This window comes from Lissotriton vulgaris, chromosome 6, assembly GCF_964263255.1.
Source record: "Lissotriton vulgaris chromosome 6, aLisVul1.2, whole genome shotgun sequence".
Lineage (NCBI taxonomy): Eukaryota > Metazoa > Chordata > Amphibia > Caudata > Salamandridae > Lissotriton > Lissotriton vulgaris.
Window position 1 is genome coordinate 1,689,558,026 of NC_141694.1, and position 14,238 is coordinate 1,689,572,263.

At 45.6% G+C, this 14,238-nt stretch overlaps 1 protein-coding gene across 3 annotated transcripts in view; it reads right to left on the reverse strand.

Moving 5' to 3' along the window:
- LOC147709322 (spermatogenesis-associated protein 7 homolog) overlaps positions 1 to 14,238 on the reverse strand; it is a 1,261,012-nt gene that overhangs the window by 949,253 nt on the left and 297,521 nt on the right. For all 3 annotated transcript variants that reach the window (XM_086925461.1, XM_086925463.1, XM_086925462.1), the window contains exon 2: positions 5,017 to 5,091. In XM_086925461.1, coding sequence (XP_086781587.1) covers positions 5,017 to 5,091 — 75 coding nt within the window. The remainder of the gene's footprint in view (positions 1 to 5,016; positions 5,092 to 14,238) is intronic.

Below are 14,238 nucleotides of genomic sequence, written 5' to 3' on the forward strand. Positions count from 1 at the left end.
TCAAACCAGACAGTCAATTCACAAACAGGCCAAGGCACACAGAAAGGTCAGACAAGAGAACAGCCACTTTCTAAAAGTGCTGTTCTCAAACACAGGTTTTTAAAACAACCTTTCACAAAGGATGTGTTATTAAATTCTGAGTTCAGGGATACCAGACTTTTATGTCCTATCTTGCTCCTATGGGAAGATATACTGGTAGCCACTGTAGCCAGCATTCCCCATGATAGCCTCTGGGCAAGATAGCCTTACAATAGTGAAAAACGAAAATGGCTGTAATTCACTACCAGAGCATGTCACCTGCACTAGTACATGCTCTACCTTTCACATACACTGCACTCTGCCCAGGGGGTATACCTTGGGCCTTCCATAGGGATGGCCAATGTGCACAGAAAGGGAAGGGTTAAGCCTGGTCAGTGGGGACACTGACCAGGAGGACATGGCAGTTCACAGACTGCGCACAGGCACTGCGGTGGCAGGCCTGAGACACCATTTTAAGGCTACTCATGTGGGTGGCACAATCATTGCTGCAGGCCCACTAGTAGCATTTGCATCACCAGCTCTGGCACACCCAGTGCACTTTACTAGGGACTTTTTGGTGATACAAATATGCCAATCATGGATATCCAATTACAGTACCAATTTATACAGGTAGTACTTGCACTTTGACACTGATCAGCAGTGGCAAAGTGCCCAAAACATCTAAACCAGCAAAAACGAAATCCAGCACAGCGTCAAAAATACAGGAGGTAGAGGCAAAAAGACTAGGGAAATCACGCCAAAGATGCCAGGTCTAACACCAACCCACCCCACATGTCTAGCCATTATGATATGAGATGAAACCTTGAAGTTGCCACTACAATGCTGGTCACACCAGTATTTGGTTTTTCGTAACAGGCCCAAGGTAGATTCATGTTCACGCTCTCTAAGTGGGGGCATCCCTATAAGGACAGTTACCAAGGGAGTGCCTCCTGGAGGGAGATTAAGTCTACTGCTGTTTAATCAAAATTTCCTCTCTTGAGTACCTTGGTTCCCTCTATTAGCCAAAATCATGCCATTGGACAAAGGGATTAACGGTCTCTCATCCCGGCTGGAGGTCCTCCCCCCTGCTGTTGCATCTGTAATGGCCAAAAGGCTAGGTTTTATCCTATCAATTGATTGTGATTGACTACCGGGGCAATCCACACTAGTATGGGACTTAGGCTGTATTTGCACTTGGGGTATTGTAGTTGAATTAGAACCCTCACATGAAATATTCGAGACCCTTAGGAAAGTTTCAATACTTTCACATTTCCTCAAAATACCCTCCACACAAGTGTTCAATGCATCAGTTATGTCTTTGGCAATGCTAGTAAGTATAGATTCCAGCCGAGAACTAAATATCTCCTCCACAACGTTTCGCAGTGTCGGTTGGATGTTCATGTCCAGATCTTCAGCCTGGGTGAAAATACCCTTATTGTTTGTTTGACTTTTTATTTTTGCCCTCTTTTTCCCTGGGGGACCTATGCGAGCCCCTTTCGTTGTCTTATCCATGGGTGGCATGTTTTCCTTATCTTCCTTATTTTAACCAACCTCACCCCTTGTCAAAGTGTCATCATGTGTTAGGTCTTCCCTCCCGATTGCCGCTCTTGTTATCAGCACAGTAGGCTCCACAGGAACAGAGATACTAGGGCTGTTGTCGATTACAGTTCGCCACTCCTCTGAGTCTTGGCTCGCTCCCAATCCCAGTTCTTTCTCCGCGTTAGCTATTTCTTTATTTATGGCTCCCACTGCCGAAGTCAGATATGATATAATGGAGGCAGAGTTCATTGATTTTTTTGAGTCAGGGTTGTCATCTTCTGAGGTTGCCCAACCCATTTTTTACCTCACTAGGTTTATGGGTACATATGGTGGCACTGTGGGCTAGCAGGTCTATAGGCCAACATATCCCGCGAGGGTGGCTAAATCAGTCTGGCTGGGGCGTTGTTCGTGAGGGGGCAGCTGGATTGTATGTACCCCTACCCCCACCATCATGATGACCTGTTCCATTATGTCACCTGACCATCCTGTGGTGTTTTTGTACAGTTTTTATTATTGAGTGTGTTATGAATTGTGTGATTGAGGTATGGGTCTGTTTGGTGAATTTTGGGAATATCTGAAGGAATGATTGTGCTGTTTGGTATAGGAGTGTGGGACCTGATGCGATAGAGGTTTGTGTTACTGAATTTTGATAGGTTATTATAATCATGAGTATTTAAGTATTGCTTATATGTTTGTCAAAAAACTAATAAAATTGCTATATATTTTGTAAATTTGAATATGATTGCCTATTTTTGCACATGATATGCTCTGTTGGTAGTGTCTTATTGAAGAACCCCTTCAATAAGATACTACTGGGGCGTAGTTTGAAGAGGTGGGGCGGGTAGCTTTTTTGCCTTTGGTAGAATCAGTCTGGCACTATCCCAGCGTTTATGTTGTCCATCAAATGTACAGCTCATACTGAGAAAGTGGAAAGCGTATGAAAATAGTAATATTCTAAGAGAGAATATTTTTATTATTTGGATACTTTGGATTGGTGCTACAATGATACAACTTTAAATCCTTTACTTGGAATTTCTGATCAGCGAATGTGTTCTGTCCAGTTGCCTGCAAGTCTGGGCTTTCAAGTAATTAAGGGGACCAACAATAAGACTATTGCGGTACTCTTCAAGTTCAAGACAAATGCATATATGTAATATTGTTTTATACTTCTAGTTGCAGAGCCTGCACTAGGCTTCACTCTTGGTAAGCCACGGCCCGTGCAGGTCAGAGCGGTGGGGCCGGGTGCAGGGGGAGGGGGGGGGGGATTAATTATTTATTTAGATGTTCCTCGTGGTTTTCTGTCACTGGTCAGGAACCTGCTGAATCTGTAATTTAATCATTTAGATCTGAGATTAGCCGTGAATTGGTTTCCAAGATAAGGTTGCCACTGACTAGATTAATAGGTCGGATCATAAAATTATGATTCTGAATGGGTCGCAATCTGACCTATTTCATAATTAGATTAATGAGGTAGGCTGCCATCGCAGGAATGGTGGCTAGCTAGAGTCAGCAGACTACCAGTTCTGTGATCTCCTTTAAATAAAGCAAACATTTCTTTTAAAAAATGCAGCCAGTTTTCCCTGAAGAAAAAAGAGCTTTGATAAGAAAAATGAAGTGTTATAGTTTGTTGAGAGTTGGCAGTGGTCCCCTGAAATAAATTTCTGTTTTTTATTCACAAAGGGGAACGTGTCCCCTTTTGTGAATGGCTTGCTACTGCAACGCGGGAGTTGGTTATTTTTTAATGTTTTGTGAGTGGATCGCGTTGCAAAACATTGGTACCTCACACACCAATTTGTTATTTGGAAGGGACACCTACAACACACTGTTTTCAAAATTCTGAATCAACATGAAGCGCCAAACCCATTTTAGGAGTAAGCAAAAACTGTACAAAGTCCCAAAATAGGTTAAGTGCATGGCCAGAAACATTTTTTGCAGCTGCAAACAGCAATTTGGACTGTTTCTGAACATAAAAATATTTAGTACATCTGGCTAACACCTTGATTTTGTGAACCACCTGTTTGAGACTGCAAAATGGTGTTGTACATTAGGTCCTAAGTTCTAAATAAAAATGAATGGGCTTTTAGATTTGTACTTATTTTATTTTATGTGTTGCTAAAGCGTTTTCTGTATATCTTCAGAATCTGACTCTTTGCTACCGGTATTTTTGCATTTAGGATGCATCATCCCAAATGCAAAAATCGCAAGTTAAGTAATCTCTAAATTGCGATTACTTAAATTGCCATTGCATTTAAGGAATCGCAAATTGAGATTCCCTAAATGCAATGCATTAAAGTAAAAAACTAGCGATTTCGCTAATAGGGGATGCAAATTACCATGAAGTTGAACTTCATGGTAATTTGCAAAAACTTAAAATCTGCTCTAAAGTGCATTTTTCAAAGTTCCATTTTACACACACACATGCTCTTAGGGCATGTTTGTGTGCAAGATGTACTCATATGCAGATTTCAGGGGTGCAACAGGGTGTACTTTGACACCCTGGCGCCCTTGAAATTGCATTCTCAATTTGCGATTCTCTAATTGAGAATCTCAAATTGAGAATGTCTTCCCATTCATTCCTATGGGCCTCTAGGCCCATAGGAATGAATGGGGAGGTATTCCTTAATTGCTGCTCGTAATTTGCAAGTCGCAATTAAGGAATGTTTAGAAATCGCTATTTTTTAAGCGATTTTTACATGCATAGCCTTTTGCTATTCATTATTAGCGAATCCTTATTTTTCGCTAATCAAGAATCGCAAATGGCAGTGTTGATGCATGTGCCAGAAAGTGAATTGCAGGGTTTCCATTCCCCTCCTCTTTCCAGGATACGTCGAAATGTAAGTGTACAGAGAGCAATGAGCAGCCCTGCTAAGTTTCCAAGTGCATTTATGATGTGCTGCTCCAGTCCAGGTTTGTTTTTTTATTCTGGGACTTGTAGTCGTGCTTATCTCATTCTGAAACAAGTTCCGGAATTCAAAGGAAAAAACCTGGACTGAAGCAGCACATCAAGCATGGACCTTGAAAACTGGGCAGCTATGAATGAGGAGGGAAGCACAGTAAGCTAGTCTCTAATGTGGAATTCATCAACCATAATGTCACCAGTTATCCCCTGCTTTTCTCTAGTCGCAGCAATAGGTTCATTTCAGTGAGAGTGGTCATGTCTCAGATGATGGGGCGGCCAGAATTCTACATGTCTACCATATTGATACTACTATTAATTTGTAAGCAGTTTGGAAAAGACCTTCAAATCTCTGCCCCGAAGAGGTAAATTAGCATCACTATTTAGGAGTCACGAAATCAACATTATGCACAGGAATTACAATGCTAAAAGAAGGTATTTTAACAGGAGGATTTTATGGTTACCATAAAAACATATGCTGATCATTGCATATGAATTAAAAAGGTCACCATAGCGTTCAAAATACAAATGTAACTATTTACAGAGCAATCATAGATACTTACGGCTGCTTTTGATGCTCATGTGACCTTTAAATGGCCCCATCATCGAATACTTGGGTATTATAGCTGACTGTGAACCTTAAAAAATAGAAAATATATTTTAGGTTTTGTTTGGTTCTGACAATATTGCAATACCCACTCCTACTATTAGAGATTGGAAGCAGAGACTAATCACAGGTCATTCTTCAAATTAATCTACAAATTTGGCAAAGCACGTCGTAATATATCTTTGTATGCTAACAACATAGATATTAGATGAATAAGTAAAACGTAAGTGTTTGAAATTTCTGTGGTCTCAGTAAATTATCAGAGCATGATGTTCATCAAATATATTCAATTTAGTGAAAAGATAAATCTTCGAAATAGCATCCCTCCAGCATTGTGCTCACTGTAGCATCCTTCCCAGCCTGGGAGTATGCAAATGAATATGCCACGCACGGAGCTCTGTAATAGGCATCTTTATTCCTCAGCATACTGTCGCACACTGCACGCTCATTACGTCATAACCATTAATAACCAAACCTTAACACCTCCAAGCGTTACCCAAGTCCTTGCTGAGCCCACCCAGAACCATAAGGGTCCTAGGGCACATAGTCTTATGACATTACATCCCCCACTTTGCGAAATAAAAAAAGTGTGAAAAGCAAGCACGTCATATTTAATCAGTAATTCCATGAGGCGCTTGCACTATTCGGCCAGATTGGGTGGTATGAGATGGTTGAGATGCACTCCGATTGACACCGTTTCTGATGCTTGATCTGGACTGTCAGGTGGGGTCGCCTCATTCATGATTACAGGAGCTTATGAACATCGAGGTAGGTGCTTGAAGTGAGACAAATTCTATGTGATGGATTTTCCGGGATGGTACACTGTCAACATGTGTCCTTTGCACGTCACAAGCCTCAGAGGATTGACAGAAAATAGAGGGGCAGATTTACAAGGACGTGCGCATCCCTGCATATCAGCAGAGATGCAGCAGTAAAGATGCGATTCGCAGGAATACCCTTATGCCACCACGGATGTGTCGCATTTACAATGCGACGCACCGTGGCGCAAGGATAGCAAGATACATGTTGCATCTTCTGGCGTAAGGGCAGCGCCTTGCTGGAGTCATGTCGCAAGCGCAACACAACTCCAGTAATAATCAGGGGTGCCGTATGTCTAACATGCTGCATCACTCCTTATGCCTGCTTCAAGCAGGCAGAGGGTTTTGATGCAGGAAGGACGTAAAAGTGACTCAATGAAATCTTGTAGATTTCAGTCTGTCACTTTTACGGGGCTTCCTTGCGACGGAACGCCCACCCTGCATAGATTATACTTGATGTAGGTATAATGTAGCGCAGGGCTTTACAATGTGACGCATCTCACTAGATGCGTCACGTTGTAAATCTGTTGCATGGTGGCGCATTGTTTATGATGCCGTTGCATCACAGAAGTGACGCAACAGCGCCGCACACATGTCGCAAGGGGCTTGTAAATCTGCCCCAGGGTGTCTTTTTTCCGCTTTCATTTCTACTTGATAAGGACCCAGTCACTTTCATCCTGAGTCTGTCAGCGGCAATCAGCATATGTTTTTGTTAGAAATGGGATTTCTGGTTGGCTAAGGCATGCTCCAAAGCCAGGCAAAACACACCACTCTAGTCAGGGCAAGGAAGTTACACGCCGAAGATAACCCCTGCTCACCACCTTGGTAGCTTGGCACGAGCAGTGAGGCCTATCCTGGAGGCAATGTGTAAAGTGTTTGCCCAACACACACACACAGCAGCAACACACTAGGCACAACACCAAAGAAATTCCACACAGGGTTATATAAAAAATAGCCTTTGTATTACTCATAAACACATTAAAATGTAATCACATATGTACACTGTGACACCTGGCACTAGATATAGCTTTACAGGGGATAATATTCATTACAGGGCTAACCATTAGAATGCACAGTTAGAAAAGCAACCAGTAATTACTGGCAATGGCACTTAGCATAAACACATTATGCATAAATAACATTAGGTATAAATCAGCAGTGCACCACAGTAACACTGGTACGGTGTAAACATCACATTAGGGCCTTGTGACCCACCAGAACAAACTGTGATCTCTAGGCTGAGTGGCCTTCCTCGGGGGCCTGTCTTGCGCTGACCCAAATGCCCTTGTCCCACAAAGTCAGGGCTCTCCTGTCACGAGGCCTCCACCAGCCCGTACTCTAATGGGTGCAACTCACCCTTATCTCTCTCATGTAAAATAAATGCCCCCGTCATTGTAGCTGCCCGCAATCTGGCAGCGTAGCTGTGCACACAAATAAGCACCAACAGTGCTTTGGGTGCTCCTCTCACCGGGGCTCCACCTTCAGACGATGCAGCTACTCGTGATCTGGCATTGTAGCCGTAAACCAAGACTGGCACCAACAGTCTCCCTCTCACAAGGACAGCCCACTCACCCGGGCTGTCCTTGTCTGGCACTACAAGTGGGACTTCAGCAGGGTACCCACAATCAGTCAATCCATCAGGGGATTGTGAGGCGGGCTACTCACCCGTGAGGGTCTCAAGGCGCTGAGGGAGAGGGGGAGGTTTTGCACCTCCGTTCAGTCGAAGAGCCAGGTCTTGAGTGTCTTCCTGAAGATGTTCAGGGGGCGCCTCTGATGTTGATCGGGAGCTTGTTACAGGTCTTGGCCGCTATGTGGGAGAAGGTTCTGCCACCTGTTCTCGCTTTACGGATGCACGGGGTTTTGGCGAGGGCGAGGCCGACAGATCGGAGGTTTCTCTCAGGTACGTGAAAGGAGATTCTCTCGTTGAGGTATTGGGGTCCGATGTTGTGGAGGCATTTGTAGGCATGTGTGAGTATCTTGAATGTGACTCTCTTCTCTACGGGGAGCCAGTGGAGATAGCGCGGGTGTTAGGTGATGTGTTCCTGTCGAGTAATGCTGAGAACGAGTCTGGCTGCGGTGTTCTGCATGGTCTGAGGTTTGTGGATGAGATCTTGTTGATCCCGGCATAGAGGGTGTTTCCGTAGTCCAGGATGCTGGTTATGAGTGCGTGGGTGACAGCCTTCCTTGATTTGGCGAGATCCACTTGATGGTCTTTCGAAGGATGCAGAGGGTGTTGAAGCAGCTGGAGGCGACGGTGTTGACCTGTCGTGTCATGGAGAGGGAGAAGTCGAGTATGATGCCGAGGTTTCAGGCGTGGTCCGTGGGAGGGGTGCTGAGGGCGGTGGGCCACCAGGTGTTGTCCCATGCAGAAGGGGATGGTCCGAGGATAAGGACTTCTGTCTTCTCCGAGTTGAGCTTCAGGGATTTGTTACTCATCCATGATGTGATGTCCTTCATCGCTTCCTGAAAATTGAGTCTGGTGGTGACGGGGTCCTTGGTGAGGGAGAGGATTAGCTGGGTGTCGTCGGCATAGGATATTATTTTGACTCCGTGGTTTGTGACGATGGTGGAGAGGGGGGCCAAGTAGATGTTGAAGAGTGTGGGGCTGAGTGACGATCCTTGGGGTACTCCGCAGTTGTGTTTGGAGAGGAAGGGTAGCAGTCTGATTCTTTGAGGTCTGCCGGTGAGGAAGGAGCTGATCGATCGATTTGAAGGTGGTTCCCTGTATGCCTGCATCATGGAGTATGGCTAGGAGTGTGCAGTGGGAGACGGTGTTGAATGCTGCAGAGAGGTCGAGTAGGATCAGGGCTGTGGTGTGTCCTTGGTCGAGGAGGGTGTGGATATCGTCTGTGGTGGCAAGTAGGGTGGTCTCAGTGCTGTGGTTGCTTCAGAATCCGGATTGGAAGGGGTCAAGGACGGAGTTTTCTTCGATGAATGTGGTTAGTTGGGCATTGGCGATCTTCTCTGTAAGTTTTGCTGTGAAAGGGAGGAAGGAGATGGGTCGGTAGTTCTTGTGGTCTGCAGATGGTTGGTTTCTTGAGCAGGGGTTTGACTTCTGCACGTTTCCAGTCATCGAGGAAGGTGCCGGTCTTGAAGGTGGTGTTGATGGTGCGTCGTAATTCGGGAGCGAGGGTGGTGGTGGCTCTGTGGTAGATGTGCTGTTGGCAAGGGTCCTTGGGGGCTCCTAAGTGGATGTCTTTCATGGTAGAGGTGGTGTCCTCGGGGATGGTTGAGGTACAGGAGGAGATGGTAGGCCTGTTGGTGTTGCTGGAGACGGTGGTCGTTTCAGTGTTAGGTGTTTGGTCACTGAAGTGGTCATAGAGGCCCTTGAGTTTCAGATGGAAGTAGGACCAGAGCTTGTCGCAGAGGTCCTGGGAGGGGGTGATGTCCGTGGTTTCGCTGGGGGTTTGGTGAATTCCTGGATGACTTTGAAAAGTTCCTTTGAGTTGCTGGAGTTGGTGATGATCTTGTTTCGGATGAAGGACCTTTTTGGTGGATCTGATGCATTGGTGGTATTCTGCCATGGCAGTCTTGTAGGTGGAATGATCTTTTGGGGTTTTGCTGTTTCTCCAGTTCTTCTCGAGACATCTGCAGGTGCATCTTGATTCTTGGAGGTTGGTGGTGTACCAGGTGGCCTTTCTGGGGCGCTGTCTGTTGGAGTTACGTAGGGGTGCGACTTCATCTGCGCAGTTGGAGATCCATGTGTGGACTCCTTTGGCTGCGATGTTGGCGTCGGTCGAGGAGGTGGGGGCATTGCGTTTGAGGGAGGAGTTGAGCTGATCCTCAGTGACTTTACTCCAGTTCCTTTGTGGAGGGCGTGTTGCAGGTTTGGGGCGGCTGGTTTGTCGACGTTGAAGGGTACGCAGTGGTGGTCTGTACAGTGGGGTTACGTGGTATGTTGTTACCTCCTGCAAAGATGGGGTCGAGGGTGTGTCCTGCCTTGTGGGTGGGCATGGTGATGAGCTGTTTCAGCCAAAGGTTGGCGTGGTTGTCTAGGAGGGGGGTGGAGTTGGGGTCGGTGGGGTTGTCGTGGTGGCGTTCAGGTCACCAATGAGTATGTAGTCCGTGGAGGCAATGGTATGGGGTGCAATGAGGTCAGTGATGGGCGCAGCAAATGAGGGTCGGGCCGGGGGGTCTGTAGGCGAGGGTGCAGCCAAGAGCCTTTTTTCAGATTGTCTGTATCTGGAAGTGAAGGTGCTTGGTGGTGAAGAGGGGGTTGTTTGTGGTGGAGTGAGAGCCGGAGGGAGCTCTTGTGTGCAAAGGTGAATCCTCCTCCTGGGCAGTTGGGCCGGTCTTTCCACTGGATCTTGAATCCGTTGGGGATGGCGGTGGCAATATCAGGTGTGGAGGAGGCTTTGGTCCAGGTCTCTGTAAAGAAGGCAAAGTCCAGCGAGAGGGTGTCGAGGAGGTCACAGATTTCAATGGGGTGTCTGTGCAGGGAGCACACTTTCAGCACACTTTCAGAAGGATGCACCTCAGGGTTTCTGCAGTGTTGGTGTTCGGTGCGGGGTGATGATGGTGTTGAAGGTCTGGCTGCAGTGATGGCAGGAGAACTGTCCGTGGGTGGTGCTCGGTGTGGACAGCTGGCAGTTGTTGTTCCTATGTTGACAGTACACCATCCAGTCCCTCCTTTGGTGCTCACCAAAGTGGGTAGGCTCCTGCCTGCACTTCAGGCTCGGCGATGTCTCTCATTTGGGTGCAAACCACGCCCACGAGCAAGCTCAGCCCTTGCCTGGCTTCTGCCTGGTCTCCACGCAGTTTTCTGGTCTCCGGCCCTGCCCCAGGTCAGGCTCTCTTCACCTGACATCTGGCCGACTCGCTCGGAATGAGCAGAGCTGGAGCCCTTCTCCTCAGGTTCAGGAATACCGAAAAAGGCAATGACTGAGTGATCTTCATGCACTCTGCAGGGCAAAGTTGGAGCCCAACCTCCTCGGGATCATAGAATCACGTGTGGCTCTCCACATCACTCCGGGAGCCCACCCACCACTAGGCAGCACAGGGGAATCCCCATACTGGGATTCCTTCGGAGCAATCTGCTGCACAGTGCTTTTGAGGGAAAAGACCCCTGGGGCACTCCTCACCCCTTGGGCAGTGTGGACCCCCCTCTGGTGCTCTGGCCACCTTGTGGAGAGGAGCGTGGCCCATGCTGCAGGGCATCAGCACTCCTCTCATCTTCTGGCGCAAGGCAAATAACCCTGAAGCGCTCATGAGCAGCTAAGTCCCAAATTCAGAGGGGCAGAGCTGGGCAAAGGCAGGCCAGCGCATAGGGACTCCCAGGAAGCAGCAGCTGGCGGTTCCGCCTTGCCTAGCAGTCCTTTAGCTTCCCGCAGGTCAGCACAAAGTTCTTCTCCTTCATAGGGTCAGAGTCCCAATATTTATACTAGCTATGTTCTTTGTTCTCCTGACACAGAGCTCTGTGCCCGGTCAAAACCAGGTCTGTGGGGCACTCCAACATTTGTGTACCGTGCACAACAGTCCCCATTGACAGAGTAGATCCTGCCCACAGACACACCACAGGGGGGCGGAGCCAGCATTGTACAAAGCAGGCACAGACCTATTCAGGGTCAGAGACTACTCCTCCCACTACTCCAAATGCAGATCTGCCTATTCAGCCTAGCGCTGACTCACCCAGCCCCTCTGGAGCCACTGCACCTCCCCAGTCTGTCACTCCAGAGCTAGACATGCAATACACAAGAGGCAGGAACAAAGACACAGTGCACACAGAAATGCCCACTTTTAAAAGTGGCAGTTCTAAAATACTGATAATAAATATGCCAACACCATTACGCAGCATTTATTACCACTAATCGGAACATACCAAACTAGATTACGCTACCCCTCTCATATCAGGAATTACCACTGACACACATTTTAGGGAATCCCTAATGCATTCCTATGAGAGGGTAGCGTCACAGTAGTGAGAAACCAAAATGGCTGTTTGTCACTACCAGGACATGCAACACAGTTAAGGCACATGTCCTACCTGTTACCTACAGCGCACCCTGCCCATAGGGCTAGCTAGAACCTACCTTAGGGGTGACTGATAGGTAGTAAAAGGGGAGTCAATGGCAGAGGCCTGGGACAGGTTTGAAAGGCTACTTTGGTTGGTGGCGCAAGCAGCGCTGCAATCCCACCAGTAGCATTTAATTTACTGGCCCTGGGTATCTGAGATACCACTTTACAAGGGACTGATAGGTAAATTAAATACGTCAAACAGGTGTAGACCAATCTTACCATGTTTTACTATAGAGATCACATACACTTTACACTTATCTAGTTATATGACAACAGGATACCGACATAACTTCAAGGAAATAAGAACGCGCTGAAGAAGTTCTGTTGTACAGAACTAAACGCGTAGGCTGGCTGTGGTACATAAACTTAAGGAAAATAAAAGCATTTGAATATACACAAGATTCAGCGCTTCAATAAGGACTCTAAGTGATATGATTTGATTGGACTTGTTGTGCAAGTGATGCTTTGCCAAACTTTGGAATATTCTCCACTACTCTCTACTACTCACTCTCTACTACTCCACTACTCTCTAATACTCACTCTCTACTACTCATTCTCTACTACTCTACTACTCTCTACTACTCTCTCTCTACTACTCACTCCCTACTACTCACTATCTACTATTCTCTACTACTCACTCTCTACTACTCTCTACTCTCTACAATTCACTCTCTGATACTCTCTCTCTACTACTCACTCTACTACTCACTCTTTACTACTCACTCTCTACTACTCTCTACTACTACTCTCTACTACTCACTCTCTACTTCTCACTCTCTACTACTCTCTACTACTCACTCTCTACTACTCTCTCTCTCTACTACTCCCTACTACTCACTCTACTACTCTCTCTCTACGACTCACTCTCTACTACTCACTCTCTACTACTCACTCTCCACTACTCTCTACTACTCACTCTCTACTACTCTGTCTACTACTCTCTACTACTCACTCTACTACTCATTCTCTACTACCCTCTACTATTCTCTCTCTCTTCTACTCACTCTCTACTACTCACTCTCTACTAATTCCTACTACTCACTCTTTACTACTCTCTACTACTCACTCTACTGCTCTCTACTTCTCACTCTACTACTTACTCTCTACTACTCTCTACTACTCACTCTCTACTACTCCCTCTCTACTACTCTCTACTACTCACTCTACTATTCCCTCTACTACTCTTTACTGCTCACTCTCTGCTACTCTCTCTACTGCTCTCTACTACTCTCTACTACTCACTCTCTACTTTATATTACTCACTCTATACTCTTTACCTCTCTACCTCTCTCTACTTCTCTCTCTACTAGTCTCTACCTCTCTACCTCTACCTCTCTACCGCTACACCTCTACCTCTCTCTACATGCACACATATACACATATATATATATGCATATATATGTATATGTGGAGGTCTCAATGCCACCGAGGATTTGCAAACTGTAGGATAAATATCTGATTTAATGCTCGTATCCACATTATAATTCTTGTTCGACAACTGATGGATACTGTGAATTCCTGTACATATATGAAGTTGTTTTTTTCTATGATTTTTAGATGGTTTTATCATTTAGAAGTTATGGTTTTAATCATCTTATGTACTATTTATTATCTTAGGAAGTTTTAAGCAACATTATCATGTTTTTATAATTGTGGAAAACAAATATTTGTACTTTAAATCTGATTAGGATGTGACCCAGAAATTCTTGATACCTCCCGAACTTTGGCACGGTTGCACTTTATTTACATTGCACTTGAACCTGATATATTCTAAAGAATATACTTTATTAGTGGACCCCATGAATATAATGAATTCTGTAGAAAGTTTTACATTTCGTGATTACAAGTGATTATTGTGATACAGTTTAGGATTAAAGGCGTGACTGGGCTCAGTCCGCCCACCTAATGCTGATTTGTATTGATTCCTGCTGCTTACCAGTTACATTTTAAACATTTACAATGTTTTTGCACTATTCAAGCACTTTGCACTTTTGGGCACCTTTTGCACTCTCTTTTGTTTGCACAGCTGCAGGGATCTGCAGCGGATATTTGGTACTGTATGTTGAAATTATGACCTTTGGGGATTTATCCCGATATTTTCCAACTGAGCAGACACATACCCATATATTCCTTATAGGCTATACATATAGATAGCACTCAAAATTTGATTACACGGTACAGAACTAAATCTATGCCGGTCATATATGTAGTGGCGGTATTTGCACATTAATGTGAATGATTTTATTATATATAATTAGCCACTTACAAGTATCTTGATTTTCAACGAACTTTTGGGAATTTCTGATGGATACAAAGTTGTGCAGCACATATAAATTATGTGAATT